Source organism: Necator americanus, chromosome II, assembly GCF_031761385.1.
Source record: "Necator americanus strain Aroian chromosome II, whole genome shotgun sequence".
Lineage (NCBI taxonomy): Eukaryota > Metazoa > Nematoda > Chromadorea > Rhabditida > Ancylostomatidae > Necator > Necator americanus.
Window position 1 is genome coordinate 23,239,375 of NC_087372.1, and position 18,187 is coordinate 23,257,561.

General features: G+C 44.7%; 8 protein-coding genes across 9 annotated transcripts in view; 1 reads left to right on the forward strand and 7 right to left on the reverse strand.

Moving 5' to 3' along the window:
* The window catches only part of RB195_019145 (uncharacterized protein), a gene marked incomplete at both ends in the record, with an annotated part of 15,822 nt that extends 10,584 nt beyond the window's left edge, over positions 1 to 5,238 (forward strand). Inside the window, 2 exons of one of the 2 annotated variants that reach the window (XM_064186874.1) lie at positions 4,949 to 5,034; positions 5,226 to 5,238. In XM_064186874.1, the coding sequence (XP_064042755.1) occupies positions 4,949 to 5,034; positions 5,226 to 5,238 (99 nt within the window). Of the gene's footprint in view, positions 1 to 4,948; positions 5,039 to 5,225 lie in introns of those variants that run through there. The other variant, XM_064186875.1, reaches the window with a different exon arrangement.
* Positions 5,239 to 8,412: 3,174 nt separating this feature from the next.
* Positions 8,413 to 8,769, reverse strand: RB195_019146 (uncharacterized protein; the record flags this gene model as incomplete). The annotated part of the gene is made up of 1 exon (XM_064186876.1): positions 8,413 to 8,769. The coding sequence occupies one exon, from the start codon at positions 8,767 to 8,769 to the stop codon at positions 8,413 to 8,415; it is 357 nt and encodes a 118-aa protein (XP_064042757.1).
* Positions 8,770 to 9,020: 251 nt separating this feature from the next.
* On the reverse strand, positions 9,021 to 9,470 carry RB195_019147 (uncharacterized protein; the record flags this gene model as incomplete). Its single annotated transcript, XM_064186877.1, has 1 exon — positions 9,021 to 9,470. The coding sequence occupies one exon, from the start codon at positions 9,468 to 9,470 to the stop codon at positions 9,021 to 9,023; it is 450 nt and encodes a 149-aa protein (XP_064042758.1).
* A 1,232-nt stretch (positions 9,471 to 10,702) lies between these two features.
* RB195_019148 (uncharacterized protein) lies at positions 10,703 to 11,209 on the reverse strand (the record flags this gene model as incomplete). The annotated part of the gene is made up of 1 exon (XM_064186878.1): positions 10,703 to 11,209. The coding sequence occupies one exon, from the start codon at positions 11,207 to 11,209 to the stop codon at positions 10,703 to 10,705; it is 507 nt and encodes a 168-aa protein (XP_064042759.1).
* Positions 11,210 to 11,851: 642 nt separating this feature from the next.
* Positions 11,852 to 12,580, reverse strand: RB195_019149 (uncharacterized protein; the record flags this gene model as incomplete). The annotated part of the gene is made up of 1 exon (XM_064186879.1): positions 11,852 to 12,580. One exon carries the CDS (start codon positions 12,578 to 12,580, stop codon positions 11,852 to 11,854), a length of 729 nt encoding a protein of 242 aa, XP_064042760.1.
* A 693-nt stretch (positions 12,581 to 13,273) lies between these two features.
* RB195_019150 (uncharacterized protein) lies at positions 13,274 to 13,792 on the reverse strand (the record flags this gene model as incomplete). Its single annotated transcript, XM_064186880.1, has 1 exon — positions 13,274 to 13,792. The coding sequence occupies one exon, from the start codon at positions 13,790 to 13,792 to the stop codon at positions 13,274 to 13,276; it is 519 nt and encodes a 172-aa protein (XP_064042761.1).
* Positions 13,793 to 14,109: 317 nt separating this feature from the next.
* Positions 14,110 to 15,276, reverse strand: RB195_019151 (uncharacterized protein; the record flags this gene model as incomplete). The annotated part of the gene is made up of 1 exon (XM_064186881.1): positions 14,110 to 15,276. One exon carries the CDS (start codon positions 15,274 to 15,276, stop codon positions 14,110 to 14,112), a length of 1,167 nt encoding a protein of 388 aa, XP_064042762.1.
* Positions 15,277 to 15,777: 501 nt separating this feature from the next.
* On the reverse strand, positions 15,778 to 18,132 carry RB195_019152 (uncharacterized protein; the record flags this gene model as incomplete). Its single annotated transcript, XM_064186882.1, has 4 exons — positions 15,778 to 16,140; positions 16,195 to 16,949; positions 17,083 to 17,975; positions 18,038 to 18,132. 4 exons carry the CDS (start codon positions 18,130 to 18,132, stop codon positions 15,778 to 15,780), a joined length of 2,106 nt encoding a protein of 701 aa, XP_064042763.1.
* Between the last annotated feature and the right edge of the window lie 55 nt (positions 18,133 to 18,187).

Here is an 18,187-nt window from a genome sequence, read left to right on the forward strand (position 1 = left end):
CTCCTTACGTTGAAAACCTGGTCAATCGTAGATCGGCCAAGTAAAAAGCCTGCTTGCTTGTCGTGCGTTATTTCTTCGCCATGTTTGACAAGTTGATCCAGGATACTTTGCTCCAGAGCCTTAACCTTACCTTCATAACACGCAACAAAGAGATTCCTCGATATTACCTAGGATCCGTGACGGATTACTTTTTGTGGAGGGATATTGCGACAGTGTGTCTATACGAATCTGGTATTCTTTTGTCAATTCGTATTGAACGAATGATATTCGTCATCTCATGGATCTCAGAAGGAGGAATAGATTTGAACATTTCTGCACTAAGTACATCGTCTCCACATTTTCCATTCTTCATTTTTTGGATACAGACCAGAATGTCCGACTCAGTCGGTATCCTCGCTGACCGCGGTGTACGCTGGTCGTTGGACACGCTCGAGTTTACGGACTAATTGCGCTTGTCGATTCAGCAAGATGTTGAAGTGCTCCCTCCAGGTGGGTAAAGTTGCCTTCCCGAAAGCGACTCCGTTTGCAGTGTTGAGAACAGGCGGACATCTCGTCATTTTGTCCTCCCACGCTCTGTCAAACTTTTCGCTCTTGATATCCATCCATCCGATCTTGCGATCAATTTTCAGCTGATGACACAACGTTCTCCTCAGACACTTCTCCGACTCAGATCGCTAGTAGTGCAGGCGACACATGCAGAATTGCATGTGAATCTAGTCCCCTCAGATGCAAAGGCGAGCTTTCTCCTTGGCCTCAAAACCTGGAGTGTCTTCTTTGCAGCATCCCGAATACAACTGGTGAGAGATTTGGCATCATAAAGCTTCTTCTTGCTCCACACTCCATTTTTTATTGACACTCGTTGGCTAAAACTCTGCATTCCTCGACCTTCAGATCTGTCATGTCGATTTTCTGTTGAGGTTGAGCTTTTCGACTTATTTTCTGGAACCCCAACTTAAAGCTGTGAAGAGCTGGCCGGTGGTCAGAATCGAATGCAACGTCCAACGAAGCTCTAGATTTTCGGATCCGACAAGGGGATGTTCCTCGTCAAAGCGTAGAGGAGCTGTAGTTTAGGGGTTCTCATTCAGTGTTGTGAGAGATGCAGCAAATGGTACGTGCAGATACCGCAGAAGTCTGGACAGAGCGGCTCGTCTCGTTCGAGCTTAAGAGCATGGCCAAAACGAGCAGATAACAGTCAGACTTGTTTAGCCCCTTTGTTTTTTAGATTGACCCAGATACGATGTTGTTATAATCCTTTATTCGTGGCTAACGTTTCGGCGGTTCGATTTCTTCAGAGCTCGAACGGGTGAAATTGAACGTTATTTGCCCGATCAAACGTCCTTTCCGCCGAACAAAGAAAATACCAGTTCTACTGTTGGGTCTCATAAGCTACAAATAGAAGTGTAGATCGTACCTTAGAATTGGACGACTTTCCTGCTGCGGGCAGGTAGCCGTGGTGAGGTGACTTCCACAATCAAATATTAGCCTTAAATAAGAAGTGAGTGCCTGAGTCATACAGATCCTTTGTAATTAATTTTTGGACTTTTGGAGCGGATTCAAAACGTTTCAAGAGCTAAGCATACCATATTTCTTAGTTCGCGCACCAATATCGTGGTTTTAACTTCAAAATCTTCTTCGTTATGACCTCTAACCCTGCTGATGCAGTGAGTCACATAATTTCCTTTTCCCATTAAGGTGTTCTTTAACTTGAACACATAGTTGTCTAGCAGTTTCTCCTATGCATTCGTCACCGGACTGCATACAGGAAATCAGATAAACAGCACACGAACTCATATAATCACTTTACTGGTTTTCTGGACATATTCTGGACTTCGGTATAGCGCAAATACGGCCACATAGGTGGTTGCGTGTGCCCTTTGATTAAAGGCATCACCCCACGAATTTGAGGTGAGCGGGTTTCGGGTGGGTTATGTCTGTACGGGGTCGTAGATTATGGAGAGAAGGGTGATTCCGTTCATTTCTCCCTAATTGCCGTAAAAAAATGGGCCAGAAGATGCGGCTTCGAGCATTCCGGGCCGCTATTTCTACAAAGAGATAGATAGGAGTGCGTCAGCGTTGTGTACGCGCCGCTGTACGAACTCGTTGTAGAAATAGCCCCCGGAACGCTCGAAGCCGCATCTTCGGGCTGTTTTTTTACGGCAATTAGGGAGAAATGGACGGAATCACCCTTCTTCCCGTAATCTACGACCCTGCGTAGGCATAACCCACCTGAAACCCGCACCACTCCAGATTCGTGGGGTGATGCCTTTAAAGTTTGTAGGGAGGAGCTCTACAATAGCTACTGATTCTTCGAGATTAACTTTTGGGCTTGTGCTGTTTTACTCACGAACCGCATAGGTCTGTAGCCGTTACTGATCGCAATTTTCCTAGCAATCTCATTAGATTCTTGTCTTTCCTCTCTTCTAGTGCATACGAAAGTGATTATAAAAAACATATTTTGTACTACCGAACTCTTTTTTTCTTGGTTTGAGCACAAAGATAGTAAACTATGGTATTCTTGTTACCGAGTTTGCGGTAATTTCTCCTGTCGGTTCTGTTTGAAATGTGCACGTGGACATTGGGGAAGTGCAAGCATTCTCCTTTGTTCCACGAAAAAGCCACACCGGTTGAGTAAACGCTCCATCGAAAAAGATGGAAGTAGTATCTCTTTCCATGCAAAATGGAAACGAGGATTTGTAGCATTGCACTGCCTCATCGACTAAATACCAAAGTATTATTAACCAGTGAACGTCTTGCTACAGCGCGATTTCAGATTTTTTGTGATGTTCTCTTCGCTCGCTTTTCACTGATCAATGAGAATTAATAGTAGCGGCATTTGCTGTGAAATCAGACTGGTGCCTTTCTAACTATACTTTCTTGTTTTATATAAAATTAGGGGCAAGATTTCATAGATTTCTTTTGAACCGCCCAGTTCTAAATTTGGAGAACGCTCAAACTTCATCATCAAATACCCTTTTGATAGTAATATAATAAAGGCACAATTTGAAAGCATTACTCGAGGTACGGCTTTTGTGTTTTTCCCAACAGTTATCACCGAATGATGTTTTAACGTAAAATGATGTGAACGACGTCATCGCACTCAAATCATATAAATTGTGGGCTACTATCTAAGCGTCTGCTTGCATGGGCATTTTACTTTCTGAAAAGGGCATGTTACCAGCCTGAGGAAAGCGCGAAAGGAAATAGTCACGTGGAGGAGTCATGAGGGTGCAATGCAGCACGTGCAGTAGCCACGGATATGCAACGATTCTCACTTACCATTTACTTACATGCACACAAAGTCACCGCAATGCTACTGCATCTGGCATCATGCATCCGACGCCTTTGGACCCGTCTCACCATTCCCATTTTTGGAGTTTTGTGACACACAGACAGCCAAACGCCACACACACATACACACACATACACATACACACATACACACATACACAAGCGCGTTATTATATACCAGTTCTGAAGGAGGGGATAATGCCGGACATTAGATTTCTCATTCTCCTTCGTCTCCTTGTATTCAAACTTGATCGCGGAAAAATAAATTTGTATTTTTTAAGCGACACTTCTTTCATTCTTTCGTTTTTGAAATTTAAGCATTCACGAAATAATTATGAATTGAAGTGATGATTTCATGGTCCTCTTCCTAAATTCGTCAGTTCTACATTTAGAGAGTATTTAAACTTGATTTTATACCTGAAGATATTCCTTCGATTCCGCAAAAATTTGGAAACATAATTCGAAACATGAGTTTTTTCCTCTTTCTCCTCAACAATTAGCGCAGAGTAATGTGCTATCGTGAAATGGCATGAACGTCATCATTGCACTGATGAAGATAAAGTTCCACGTCAGATCATGTAAGCTGTTAGCTACTATTAAAGCAGCCGTTTGCATGCGTGTTTCTAATTTCCGAAGGATGTTAGCTACCTGATGAAGGAAACGTACGGTAGGGATACACACGCAGTTGAGTAGTAGGGGTAGTACGCGGCCATAAAATGATTCACAATGTTTCATTTACTTCTTGATAAATTCACATGGATTCATTTCGCGATACCATTGCACTACGGCGCGGTGGGACCCGTCTTACCCATTTCGTCGTTTTCTGATACCGACCCCGTGACAGCTGTGGAACTCCTTTACAACGGTTATTGGCGTCGGCGCACCCATTCGACGCTATAGGACCCGTCCCACCTCATTTTATGGCTTTGTGGCGCCAGTACACCTATCTAATGGCTTTCACGTTTCACCGCGTTCCGGAATTTCGCTACACACATACATATACACATCCACTAACTAACAGACATATATGACAAAATAAGCCCGTTATTATATAGCATGATCGTGATTATGATCATGATAGGCGGCTGCTTCTGTGAGACATAGGTGCAAAACAAGGAGATCGCTGTCTCAACGACCAGATTTCATCACTAACTTTCCTGAAAGGAAATAGGTGCGGATTGTGCTGCTTGATCTGGCCAACTTTCATACGCGAAAAAATAGGGATCAGGAAGAATAGAAGTGTTACTGGCGGCCGATTGAACAAATTGAAGTTTGAAGGGGTACAATTAATAATTTGCTTTATCTGGTGGAAATTGAAGTATATGCCCTTTAATGGACCATTCCACGAAATGAGTTATAGCTGTCATTATTAGTGAGTGCCACTCTTCACTTTCGTTTGAAGCTAGAAAAAAGTGCGATTTCTAACATGTTCCATCTTTCTTGCAAAAAGATGCATCACTTCTGCAGGGCTTGATCACACTCAATTATATTCTGTGATTCTTTGGCAGTATGTCTCTGTAAGACGGACTCCGCAATGTGGTAATGGTTGTAAGGTTTCTTTATATATAGTGACTGGCGACCTACATCTCTAGGACCTCTTTTCGAACATTATCGTGTCACTCACTCCATGAGAACAATGACGCTTTTTTGTTGCTTATAGGCTGCTGTTCTTATTCCTGTGATAATCGTCTCGACTCGAAAGTTTGCTGCCTTGAACACACTCGGCAGTGTATTGTTATTACTGAGGTGAGAAGGAATTTATTTACTTCAGTGGCTGTGATTGATTTATATGAGCTTATGTTTATAGAAGTGTTTCGTTCCTAACAAAATCAGTTATAAAATTCGAATTGCAATAAGGTTGAAAGAACTAGTGACTGATTTATATAGAATAAGGTCAAAGATCTTGAAGGTGTTGCAGTACTTAACTACTTTTTCAGAACTTACATCTGAAAGGTAAAGCAGTTAAATATCAAAATTCCTTCGTGATCTGTACTTCATCTTGTATGAACAGCTATCTAAAGGCACCAGCCCAGGAATGTGAGATGGTACGGATTTCAGGTGGAGTATTCATTTTAATATTATTTATATTTATTATTTTATTATTTAATAGTAGATTATGAAGAGGGGGTGATTCCGTCCATTTTTTTCTAATTGCCATAAAAAATGCTCCAGAAGATACGACTTCGGGCGTTCCGACGCGCTATTTTCTACAAGTTCGATAGGGGCGCGCCAGCCTTGTGCACGCGCCGCATCTTACGGGCTGTTTTTTTACGGCAATTAGGAAGAAATGGACGGAATCACCCCCTCTCCATAATCTACTATCCCATATACGAATACTCCACCTGAAATCCGTATCACCTCAGATTCGTGGGTTGACGCCTTTAATGTACAGTAATGTAATGTATTAATGTGCATTAACCAGCTCTTAACTTCTGTGTACTTAACATTCGACCAACCTCGGAATTAGGACTTTTTGTGGTGGTCGCCTTGTTCGCCGCTTTCAGTATCCAATAAAAATTTGAAGCGCGTGGCGGGCTCTGTGGCGCTTTGTGGTAATTTCTACCACGAAGTTATATGAGTCTTTACAATTTCAATTTTTTTTGTATAAAAGTATAAAAAGTACAAAAGTATAAGCATTGGTGGAAGACGTGGTAGTTTTCTTGCTTAAGACGTCGGTACTACATTTGGAAAATGTTGATCAGATTTCAATTTACATCTGTAATCCTTCCATACTGTTACCAACCCCAATGATCATAAAGGAGGGAGGTCTTAGATAGTCCTCTCTGCTTTTATGTTTACTCCTCCTTTAATGTTTTATACTCTTAGTCAGTATCGTCCAGTAGTGCGGCAGAGAACGATCTGCTCATTCAACTTAATAACTTGCCTGCATTGCACGCTATTTATTTGCTTCCAATGAATATTCCACTGAATCACCGTTTTATTCTGGTCAAAAAATGTATTAAAACCAGCACTAGCCCTAAGTAATTTGGTGCATCTGCAAAAGCAAGCTACTAGTCTTGCGCCAAAGGGATTTCTTTGAAGCCTTGAGAAGGGGCAAGCCCATTTATAAAAAGCACATAGGTGAAATTAATGGCTTCGAATCAATTGATTGTAGGAAATCTCGCTCTCGAGAACTCAAAAGAACCCGGAACTAAGTTCTATTAAGGCTGCCCACAGAATTCACAGCCGTGCGGGCGGCGCCACTCACATGAGTCTGCACTTGATGGTTATTGAGCGCCCGCAATCGCGCGCTCAAGTAGTTCCGGGAGGTCTGGTCAATGAATGAGCACAAAAACTGCGAGGATACAGGACAGGAAAGACGAAAATGCTCGAAGTGGAGCAAACCGGGGCTGAATCACAATCAGAAACAGTGATTGTAGAGGCAAATGACCTTATATTTATGTTAGCTGATAGATTAGATGGAGCTAAATGTGTTCTGGGCAGGACAGTAAGAAGACAGATACATTACTCGTTGTTCAAAGAGTAATGGGGACCATAATCCGGTTGAGGTTGAAACCAAAACATGCAGAACGATGATGGCCTACAAAAAAAAAAAACAACAAAATAACAACCAAAATGAGAGTGAACCGAATTCTTCACTATCCATGTTGTGTGTTGCAATATTCATTAGATTTGGAACAGGATTGAACAGACTCTTCCATTACCGACCAAACAAACTTCCATAAAGATCTCTGCCGAGATTTCACGGAGGTGAAGTTTTCCGCGAATGCTGGGCGATTTCTGAGACACTAGTCCACAAAAATAAAGAACTACATGTCTTAGAAAAATCGTGCTGCTCTAAGAAAGCTTGAGGAGCAAATCTATTGCCAAAAAAGCCTTAAAACCAGCTCCTGAGAACTACAGCTGACTCATGAAGACATTGTAGGATAAATACCGCAGAAAGAAAACAGATCTATAACGGAACAAATCTAATAAAAATGAAGCCAGCAAACAACTTCGCAGTCAACTATTTGTCCGTTTTGGTCAAATCTTAGTCTTGGTGAAACAAATGACATCTGCAGATGATGGGCGTTGGCGGTGCAAGATGTTGGTATCTTCCATGTGTCATCCGCCGCTACATCACATCGACTTCTGCGTAAAGACCTTCACTGTAGCATACCCTAGGCCAAAAGTAGCCCTGTAGCTAAGCAGCTTCCGTTCCGCGTAATCAAGCCTCTCCATCACTGTAGACAGTGCTGCCCAAGTTTGCGATCTGTACATCTTGATAGGGCGAATTGCGGATAGGTAGATTCACAGCTTGACTTCATTTATGATGGGGGTCGACCACAGGCGTTTCGTTAAGGAGTTAAATGCAGAAATGGCCTTGGCGCATCATTGCTGACACATCTCTCGTAGCTGCCGTTGTTTTTCAGCATACAGCCCAGGTAACAGAACTCATCGACGAGTTCTATCGGTTGTCCGTCCACCCTGATTCCCGTTCGAGGTCTCGAAGAGATCCACATCTGCTTACATTTATCAGGGCGTAGACGTAATCCCTACACTGCAGCTCTTCCATACATGGTTGACAACATGTTGAAGTTTCGTACTGCTTTCCGCGAATATAACAACATAGTCAGCGTACTCGAGATCGATCAAGGGGTGTCCTGATGGTGCTAGAATGATATCGGCAGTACACTGATCGACAGTTCTTCGCATGATGTCGTCGATAGCGAAGTTGAACAGGAAGGGTCCTGCCACTGCCCCTTGTTTTATCCAGTTCTCAAACGGTGTTGTATATCCGGCTGGTATTCCAACTGCAGCAGTGTTCGTTGATTCATGTCATCAAGCAAGCGAACGAAATTTCCTAGTGCTCCATTGGCGCGGAGCGCGTTGAGAAGACGGCCTCGGTGAGGAGAGTCGAAAGCGGCTTGAAAGTCCAAAAAGGCTAATTGCACCGTCTTCGAATACCACTCCCAGATTTCGATCACTCTCCTGACGATGAACACCTGGTCAAGCGCAGATCGGTCAGGACGAAAGCCAGCTTGCTGGTTGCGTGTTGTTTCTTCGCGATGTTAGTAAGTCGGTCCAGGATAATCCTCTCCACAACTTTGTACATAAGACGCAGCAAGGAGATTCCTCGATAATTTTTAGGGTCCGTGGCGGATAAATTCTTGGAGAGGAGAATTATGATAGCGTGTCCCCGCGAATCAGGTATCTTTCGTCTATCCATATTGAACGGATAATCTTTGTCATCTCACGAATCTCAGATGGAGGATGATATTTCAGCATTTCTGCGCTAATCCCGTCGTCTCCACCACATTTTTGATTTTTCATCTTTTGGATACAGACGAGAACCTCCAATTCGGTCGGTGATTCCTCGTTAACCGCATATGAACACGGCCTATGAACGTGCTCCAGTTCAGGAGCTGACGGTGCTTGCCGCTTCAGCAAGGTTTTGAAGTGATCCCTCCAAATTGGAAAGGTTGCTTCACCGACAGCCTTTCCACTGGCAGTGTTGAGGACCGGAGAACATCTTTTCATCTTGCCGCTATACTTTTTCTAAAATAAAGTATATGCTTTCCGCAGGTTCTTATCCTCCCACGCCTTTTTGTACTCCTTCATTCTCGACGTCCACTCGTTGCAGTTGACGACGCAATTTCTTTCTAAGACGCTTCTGGTTGAAATCGACAGTGCTGCGAGCGACACATACAGAATTTTACGTGGATCCTGTTTCCGCACTTCATCATGAATAGACACACGCTGGCGGAATTTCGTTTTGCATTCCTCGTCTTTCAGATCTGCCATATCGATTTTTGTGAAGGGTACTCCTCGGTTCCTCTTGTGGAACCGTATCTTAATGCCGAGAACTGGACCGAGGTCACAATCGAAAGCAACGTCCCAAACAGCTCTAGATTTTCCGATATCTGAGGAATGTTCCTCGCCAGAACGTAGTCGAGCTGAAGTTTAAGAGTAGTCATCTTACGCTTGCGCTGCTCTTCAGGCATTAGAAGGGTTGACCCCTTCCACGTGAGCTGATGGCGTCGATGATTACTCTTAAACGTGGAAGCGATGATGAGGCCCGTCTGTTCGCACAAGTCGACCAGACGGGCACCGTTGTCCGACGCGCGCTCCGCTGGGTAATACCATTTTTCTAGCACATTGGATTGTTGTTCGAGCCCCATCTTCGCATTTGCATTGTCGATTCCGGTACTGACCACCTGTTGGCTAGGTATTTCAGACATCAACGCATTTAGTTCATCATAGAAGGCGTCCTTACCATTATCCTCATCGGTTTCCGTCGGTGAGTGGACACTTACGAACCAGAGTTTACGTCCTCTGCGATCTCACAGTCGTAGAAAGGCGCATGTAGACGACGATGAGCCAAATTCCTCCACCAGTCTGTTGTATAGTTCTTTATATCCATCGCGCAGCTATCTACTTTCTTCTTATCAGCACCTCCACAACATATGATGTAATTTTCGATGCTGATGACGGGCCGATCTCTCATGCATGTTTCCTGCAGTGTAGAAAACGGCACATAGAGATATCGCAAAAGCCTAGATAGGGCGGTTCGTTGGAGTTCACTCTACAATGTTCGGCAATTCAGCGTTACGAAACGAATGATTGTTGCCAAAGATTCCATGCTCCCTTCAGGTAGTTGACCTTTCATGTTGTGGGCTTTGGCGATGTGCTGGATGACAGCACCTTTTTGCAATATATGAGGAATCTTTTGCCTTGTAACAGTGCAGGTTATATAGCTCGTACGTTCCCAATGCGTACACTCGAACGCATGATTGCGTTTAGTTACAGCGGGACCACCACGAGCAGGTAACAAACAGACTTGTATACGCGGCATCATATTATAAAATAAAAATATATACAAAAAATATAAATATAATATATACGCAACAGTCTGACAGTCTGGCTAAAGCCGGACTTCGGACTTTCTGTGGTGTTCGCTCTCACCATCACTGATTAATGAAAAAAGTTAATAACAGTGACATTTTCTGTAAAATTAGAATTGTTTTTCTAGCAACGTTTTCTTCTTTTTCTTAAAGCGAATTTGGGCTGAAGATTTCATAGTTTTCTTTGTAAACGCAGAAGTTCTACATTTGGAGAACATTCTAACTTCACTTATGAGCACTCCTTTGATACCACTGTAATATAGACACGACTTGGAATCATTACTCAAAGTATAGGTTTCCCTCCTGTTTCCCCAAACAATTATCAAAGAATGAAATGTTTCACATAAAATGAAGTGAACGACAACATCGTATTGATAAAGATAGCGTTCCACATCAGATCATGTAAACAGTTGCCTACAATATAAGTAGCAATTAGCATTCGTGTTTCCTTTTTCTGAAGATGGCACAAGTGTGCGTTTTCTTGTGGTATCTTCAGAAAGTAGAGAAAAAGCTACCCATAATCGCCAATCAGCGCGAATAAATAAACTTGCGGAACCAAGTTAAAACAGTTACAGAGGACGTCGGTAATTCTTCCATTTGTCCCGATCGCATCCCAGAGTAGCCCAGTGATTCCTCCTTTCGCGTGGGACACGAAGAGCATCATAATTTTCTTTGAAGGATTTCGTGAGGAAATCTGACCATCGGGTCGGCGGTCTTCCTGTAGTACGCTTAATATCGCGGGGAACCCAGTCGCTCGCGGCTCTGGCCCAACGGTTGTCGTTAAAACGCATCACGTGTCCGGCCCACTTTATTTTACTTTCCTTGGTAAACGCGGCGGCGTCTCTAATCTTCGATCGCTGACGTAGGAGAGAACTTTGAATCCCGTCCCTCACTTGCGTGAAACGGGATACTCTTATCATCACTCTCTCAATTGTGCGTTCAATGACGCTCACCGCGTTTTCTTCCTGTTTGCGAAGTGTCCGGGTTTCCGAAGCATAGGTCAAAGCGGGAAGTACGGTAGAGTTGAAGAGGTGAGCACGGAGCCGGGTATTTCTGGACTTCTTCACTACATACATACACATACATACATACATACATCCTCGATGCTCTTATACGCTCCCCAAGCCGCTCGTCTCCTCCTGCCCAGCTCGGGGGTCAGATCGTTCATCATTTTCAATTCCCGACCCAGATAAAAGTAGCTGGTGAATTCGGATATGTTCGTTCCGTTGAGCGTGAATGGGGCGTCCGAGACCCATCCGTTGCGCATGAACATCGTCTTTTGCAGATTCAGCTGAAGACCGATGCATTCACATGCTTCGTCGAATTTGGTCAGCGTTCGTTCCGCTTGGCTGATGCTAGGTGTTATCAGTACGATGTCGTCAGCAAGCACAAATGGTGTAGTTGCCGACCATCAACCTTCACTCCCATGTCGTACCATTCCAATTTTCGTATTGCGGTCCCGAGGGTTGCTGTGAATATTTTGGGTGAGATTGTATCACCCTGTGTGACCCCCCCCCTTCACGTCAATGATGATATTCTTGTAGAATGGCGAAATTCCGGTCGTGAAGTTATTGTACAACTCTCGAAGTAAGCCGAAAGATGGTTCAGTGGTATAATGTGTACCAACAGCTATTGCCACGCGGGTCTTTCCGTCTGAGAATCTTCTGTGCCACTCGGTGCCGACCACACCTCAAACTTGAACTTGGGCAATTAAACCTTTATACATACTCAACAATAACAATAACACAATCTTGAAATAAACTGATTATAGAGAGGAGATTCTCTATACTCTCCGGCATAGTTGATCTGGTGGCGAAGGATGATGGTCCAGCGATGTGCGAGTTGACCTTGGTGTTGTATCGCGTGTACAATCTGCTCTCGTTGGCGCGTGTTTCGTACTGCTGGCACTGGGCTCCCGGCACTGACGATGTGGTGGAGTCGTCAAGAATTTTGCAGAGAATCCGACATGGTATGCCTAGCGTTACAGGTACGTAGCAAAGAACGTAGATCAGTGTAGTAGTAAGGTAGAAGCCGATCGCAATTGTTATAATTGCTGCTCGAGGTGAACATTTTGGGTTCAGCACGTTAGCTGTACAGAACCAGTACTTAACGTTTTCGCAGAACGGTACTTGAGGGCAGGTGGCTTCAACAACTGTCACTTGGTGACCATCGGAGATTTCCCATTGAATGAAGTAGTCCTCCAAGGTGATTTCTGGATGTAGCTGTATCGTTTCCTTTTTCGGCGGTTTCTCTTTAACGATGCAGTATTCTCCTGCGCAAAGCTCATACTGGGCGTTGAACAATGTGAGTTCAACTCCTTTTGAAGAGCGGTGTGCGAATGCTCGAACGGAAGGCAACAAAGTCGAAACTGTTTCGACTGATGCACTGAAAAGCGCTAGTAGTGCCTGCAGCAATAGTGTTGTAGGAAGCGTCTTTACTAATTGCATGTTCGCGGTACCGTGGTGGAGATTACTGTAGTCGAGCTTTTTCCGTGGACGTAAATTGTAGCACGTCTCTTTTATAAATTCGGGGGCTTCGTCCGTGGGGTGAGCACTTGTTTCCTCTTCGTTTTTAGCACTTTCGCAGTCGGCAGCTTTTTCGTTGTCGTCCAATTCAATCGGCACGAGAAGATTGAAAGGTCAGCAAACGAGGCGTCCGTTCGGTAGTTGAATCTCTGCTTCACGTACCACTCCCGTTGGAGATTGCTTCAGTTTACGAATTATTCCAATTTTCCAGGAATTACGAGGCATTACTGGATCTGAGATGAGCACCACTTTATTTAAAGTCGGGCTCGTTCGTGATCCTCGTTTGCTGCTTATCTCGAGTTTGTGAGTTTCTCGAAGACTGCTAAGATATTGTTGACTCCATATTTTCCAGAGGCGCTCCGTATACTCGTGACTTGATTTGAGAGCCTCTTCCGCTTGGCAACGGTTTCGAAATGCAATTTTCTCCTCAGGCGGAAGATAGTTTTCATCTTAACTTCCGGTGCTACAAAAGTTGTTTTGTTCATTCTTCATGTTTCAAAAGGGAATGTAATCACCATGTCACGTTGTATGAAGTCGATCGGTCGCGAAATCGGAGTTTCATCCCAATGCTGTTCCTGATATGGCATCGGTCTTGTATTGAGACTGCTTTCAATCTCAATCAGCAAGGTTTCCATTTCTGACTTCGTTGGGACTTTTCCTTGAATGACTTTTGTAAAGGGAATGTTTAACAGATTTGATCAAACGCTCATAGAAAGTTCCCTGCCACGGATACGGCGTGATTGTCTTCCACGTGATTCCCTTTGTAGCCATGGCGTTGGCAAACGATTTGTCGCTGATGACCGGCAGTACAGCATCCTGGAGAATCTGCTCTCCTAGAAGAAAATAGGGCCTGTTGTCCGAAGTGATCGAGGTTGGGACACCTCTCCTAGCAAATAACCGTCGTAGAGCGTTTAGCAGGTTAGCAGTAGTCATATCTGACACGAGTTCCAGGTGGAAAAGTCTTGTCACTGTACACGTCATGATAATACCATAGGCTTTGAAGGTTTCATCGCGCTCTTTTACCGTGAGGGGACCAAAATAGTCGATGCCAACGTGCTCGAATGGCCGTGCTCTTTGTACGCGTCGATCAGGGAGGTCCTTCATCTCCGGATACTTGAACGGAAGGTTGTTCATTTTCTGACACGGAACTCATCTCCTGATGGCTTGTTGCACTAGCTGTCGAAGTTTGGGAATCCAGTAGTATTTCCTCATGTTTGCCATGGTATGCGCAGTACTGCAATGTATTGGACTCTGTGATTCCCTCACTATCGCTTTCGCTAGATCGCTCTTGGCAACTATGAAGATCGGCTGTCGAGCTTGGTATGGCAGGTTGGAGTTGTCCATGCTACCTCGACAACGGAATATTCCAGAGTCGTCTTTCTGCAGTTTTAGTTGCTTAAGCGCTTTCTGACGATCCTCTGTTAAGTGAACTGCTTGGTGATTGCGCACAACTACTTGTAGAGCCTTTTTTTCGCTGTAATATAGGAATCCGTTGTCATGTGACGTAGTTCTGGAATGTTTTCTAGAACTCTGGACTGGAGTCGTGATTCTCTTTTTCCCATAAGTCGTTTGACGAATCTTAGGACGTATGCAACTGTGGTAATGACCGAATTCATTTCGTTGTGCCTCTTCCAGTCCAGTAGTTCCATAATGTGAGTTCTTCTCGCCGACGATACTGGAAGCGCGCAGCTGTCGTCCTCCACGTCATCTGGTATCTTGAAGAGACTGCATTTCTTTGGCCATTGCTCTATTGGATCCACGATAAACTTTGGTCCCTTCCACCACATATGGTCAGTCATGTCTTCCTTATCGACTCCTCTTGTTGCTGAGTCTGCTGGATTCATTGCGGTACTCACACATCCAAAGTGAACAGTGACTGGAATGTCCTTCACAATCTTTCGTATCTCGATTACACGATTCTTAACAAATACTCCAGCTCTTTCTTCGGCAGGGCAAGGCGATGCGATCCATTTGAGAGTAATTTGTGAGTCAGACAGGATGACTACTTCTGAGATCCTTGTGCGGTATTGAATCGCCGGAAAGATTGAGTGTGCAACTCGAGTAGCCATTGTAGCGGCGTTGAGCTCTAATTTTGGAATCGTCACGATGTCTTTGATGGGTGGAAGTTTGGATTTTCCAGCGAGTAAATTGCTTCCCCGGGCAGAAGCAAGGTAAGCACACGTTGCCATGGCTTGTCCGCTAGCGTCTGAGAACAGCACAAGCTTTGTTGGCGTGTCCATCTGAGCGACCTCTCGCGGCAACACACACTGAAAGCCATTGACTGCTTGGTTGATATCTTTCCATTGTTGCTGATGCTCCTCAGATATTTCCGTATCCCAAGCGTAGCCGAATTTCCACAGCGATTGGAGGAATCTTTTACCGGCCAGCATGAGAGGTGTGAGCCATCTTTGAGGGTCGTATATTGCAGCAACTTGTTCTGAGACTGACCTGTTTGTCACTTTCGCTTTCGGAGGGTAGTTGCACGAAAGCACTAGTTCATCTTTCTCAGTGTTCCATAGTATTCCAAGGACTTTCGGGTTATCATTCAAAGCTAGGTCGGCGGATGTGATTCGTTTCTTCAACTGCTTGTCAATGAATTGAAATTCGCGAAGGTTCATATTGAGCTCCTTGAAAACGACTTTCGAATCGTTGTAAAACCCTTCGACCCTTCGCCTGATGATCTTTTAATTACGATGAGATTGTCCACATATGTGTTGTCTTCGATTTCCTTGGCAAGCTGGTCCTCGACATACGTTCTTAGGTGATGCACTATGGTTCGGGCAAGCAGAAAGGGAGAGCAGTTCAATCCAAAGGTCACTCTTGTAAACCGGAAGAACACTAGATTCTCCTGAGTGGTTGGTGTATGTCTCGTACCCACATGAACCTTGTTGCATTTCTGTCTTTGGGATGCAGCCGTACTTGCAGAAAGGCTTTTTCGACGTCACTGATGATTGCAACATCTTCAAATGTAAACCGGAGCAAGATGTCCCACATCTTCGGAAGAATGACTGGTCCTTGATAGAGAACGTCGTTCAGCGTCGTTGGGAATTGCTTAGATGTGCTGAAGCATCGAACACAACGCGTAGCTTGGTAGTTTCTTTGTGCGGCGTGACAACGGCTTAATGTGCTAGGTAATGCACAACTTCTCCTTCCTCGACTATTAAATCCTCAGCAATTTCTTCGATGATACCCAGCTCGAGTTGACTCTTGATCGTGTCGTCGTACTGCTGCAGTAGATTGGGATCGTTCCTAAACTTAAAAAGATTTGCTTGCAGACGACGATATGCAATCGATTTATTGTCCGGAATTCCGCTTGCTTCCTTCTTCCATGGAAGGCGCACATAGTATCCATCTTCTTTCTTTTCGATAGTTTCTTCAAAAGCCTTCCAGGCTTCTGCGTTTGTCTGCTTCAGTTCCTCCGTTATTGGACCCGAAAATTCCTTAACTCCGGACTTCTCAAATTGACAGAACTGTTCCCAAGTCTACGCAAAATCATTATCTGTGTCCTTTAAAGCTTTTGTTTGGGCCACTTCTACCGAACTCTCCGAGTTGACTAACTCTTCGCCGCTTCGTCCAGATATGAGATATCCCAGTCTCGAAGGGATTGCTTTCAATGGGAATGTTGTTTGAGCTCCTAGTCCATCCTTGAGGAGTGAGAAAAGATCGGCGCAACCAAGAAGGATATCTGGCTGGATCTTCTCGACAGTATGGTTGATGGAGAGATGAATATCGTTTTCGAACAGGAACTGCTTGTCCTCTTGACTCAGTCTGCTTCTTGTTAAAGGTTTTGTAGTGGTATCGATTTTTGTAACTGTGAACGTATGTGGAACTCTCTCAGCATCCCACATGTGGAGAACCGTGATGCCGCAAGTCCTTTCGAAAGGCTTCTGAGCGCCGAAGGTTCCGATGCTTAGACGACTGGAATCTAAGTCTTTCAGCTGGAGGCGCTCAGCCAAACTGCTACTGATGAACGATCGGTCGGCTCCTGTATCGAGAATCACGTAGACTGGTTCTAACGCTTTTGTTGTCGGATTAAGTACTCTGGCTTGTCCCGCCAGAATGAGAACCTTCGTTGTGTTGCTGACGCGAAAAACTGCGTCTGAAGCTTTCCTTTTCCCTTTGCTACCGTCATTCGAAGTGACCGTATTTATTTTCGAAGTCTTGGCCTTGGGTAGTTGAGGCTTCGTTCCCTGCTTCTGTGGTACTTCTTGGAGTGGAGGCTTTGCGGGCTTTCTGAGAGCTGAAGAGTTCTTTGCAAATGGACGTGTGGTGTCCGGCTTGTATGCAGATTCTGCATGTTCCTTTGCACTTCGTAGCCCAGTGATCCTTTCCTCCACAATTGTGGCAGAAATTCTGCATTCTCTTCATTTGTACTCGTTGCTCCCGAGAAGTGACTTCGTCACAGCCCTTCGCTGGATGCCCACTTTTATGGCAGTAGAAACAAAGTGCTACACGTGGGACTACTTCTGTTTTGCTGAAATATTCCTTCTTTCCAGCATTTGTTTTCTCCATTTTTCCACTTTCTAGGCTATGTTCAACTTGGCGGTTGATCTTAAGCTCGGTCTTGATATGCTGCTTTGCTGCTGAGAGCAAAGCTGCCGTACTCCAATTTCCCTCGTTCTTCAACTGCGTTCTCTGCCGCAAGATATGCCCCTGAACGTCCACCGAGAACTTCGCAAGCAGCCCCATTTGCAGGAAAACATTGTCGACGTGTTCCCCTTTGAGTGTCAGTTGCGAAGTTATAGAGTGAAGTTGCTCGCAAAGTGGTTCCTGGTCTTTCAGACTGTCGGTTCTTGCGCGTGCTCCGTGGAGATTCTTCAAAAATTGATCAATCAAGGCCTGTTTGTCGCCATATTTCTCCTTCAGCTGCTCAATCACCAATTGGTAGGTGCTTCCCGAGACCTCGAAATGCTTCACAGATTCTTCTGCGCCTCCTTCGAGGGCGTCAAGAAGGTAGTTGAACTTGAAGAGGTTGTCACTGTTTCTGGAATTCACAGTGTGGTCGAAAGATTTCCAGAAGGTCTCCCATTCCCAGAGTTTTCCGCTGAATTTTGGAATTGGGATTGGTGCGAGTTTCATTTCCGGAACTTCACACCTGTTAAGCGAGCGTTGTTCCTGGTCGAATTCAAGCTCCTCTTGAAGTCGGATTAGCCTTGTCAGCGCTCTCTTCGCGTGGTCCAGAAGAGTTTGTGCTGCTGTAGTATTTGTTTCAATCCTTTCAATAATCTCTGGGAGTGACTGCGTCTTGTTGTCCAATCTGTCCACTGCTTCGCTGAACTTCTCTTCTTCTTTGCTTCGGTGACAATTGCAGTTTTGGCTGTGCGTATCCGTTTCCGAAGTGCCGAAATTTCAGCTGCCTCCATTGAAGAATGGACGTACGCATTGATGGTTTCGGACTCTTCCTGTATGATTGCCGACAGACGGTTTCCTGAGCGCGTCAAAAGGCCTTGCCGTGTCGCCAGGGTTGATGTCATATTGAATACTGCACGTAGTTCACTGGAGCTTAGGAGAAGACTTGGACGTGGACGG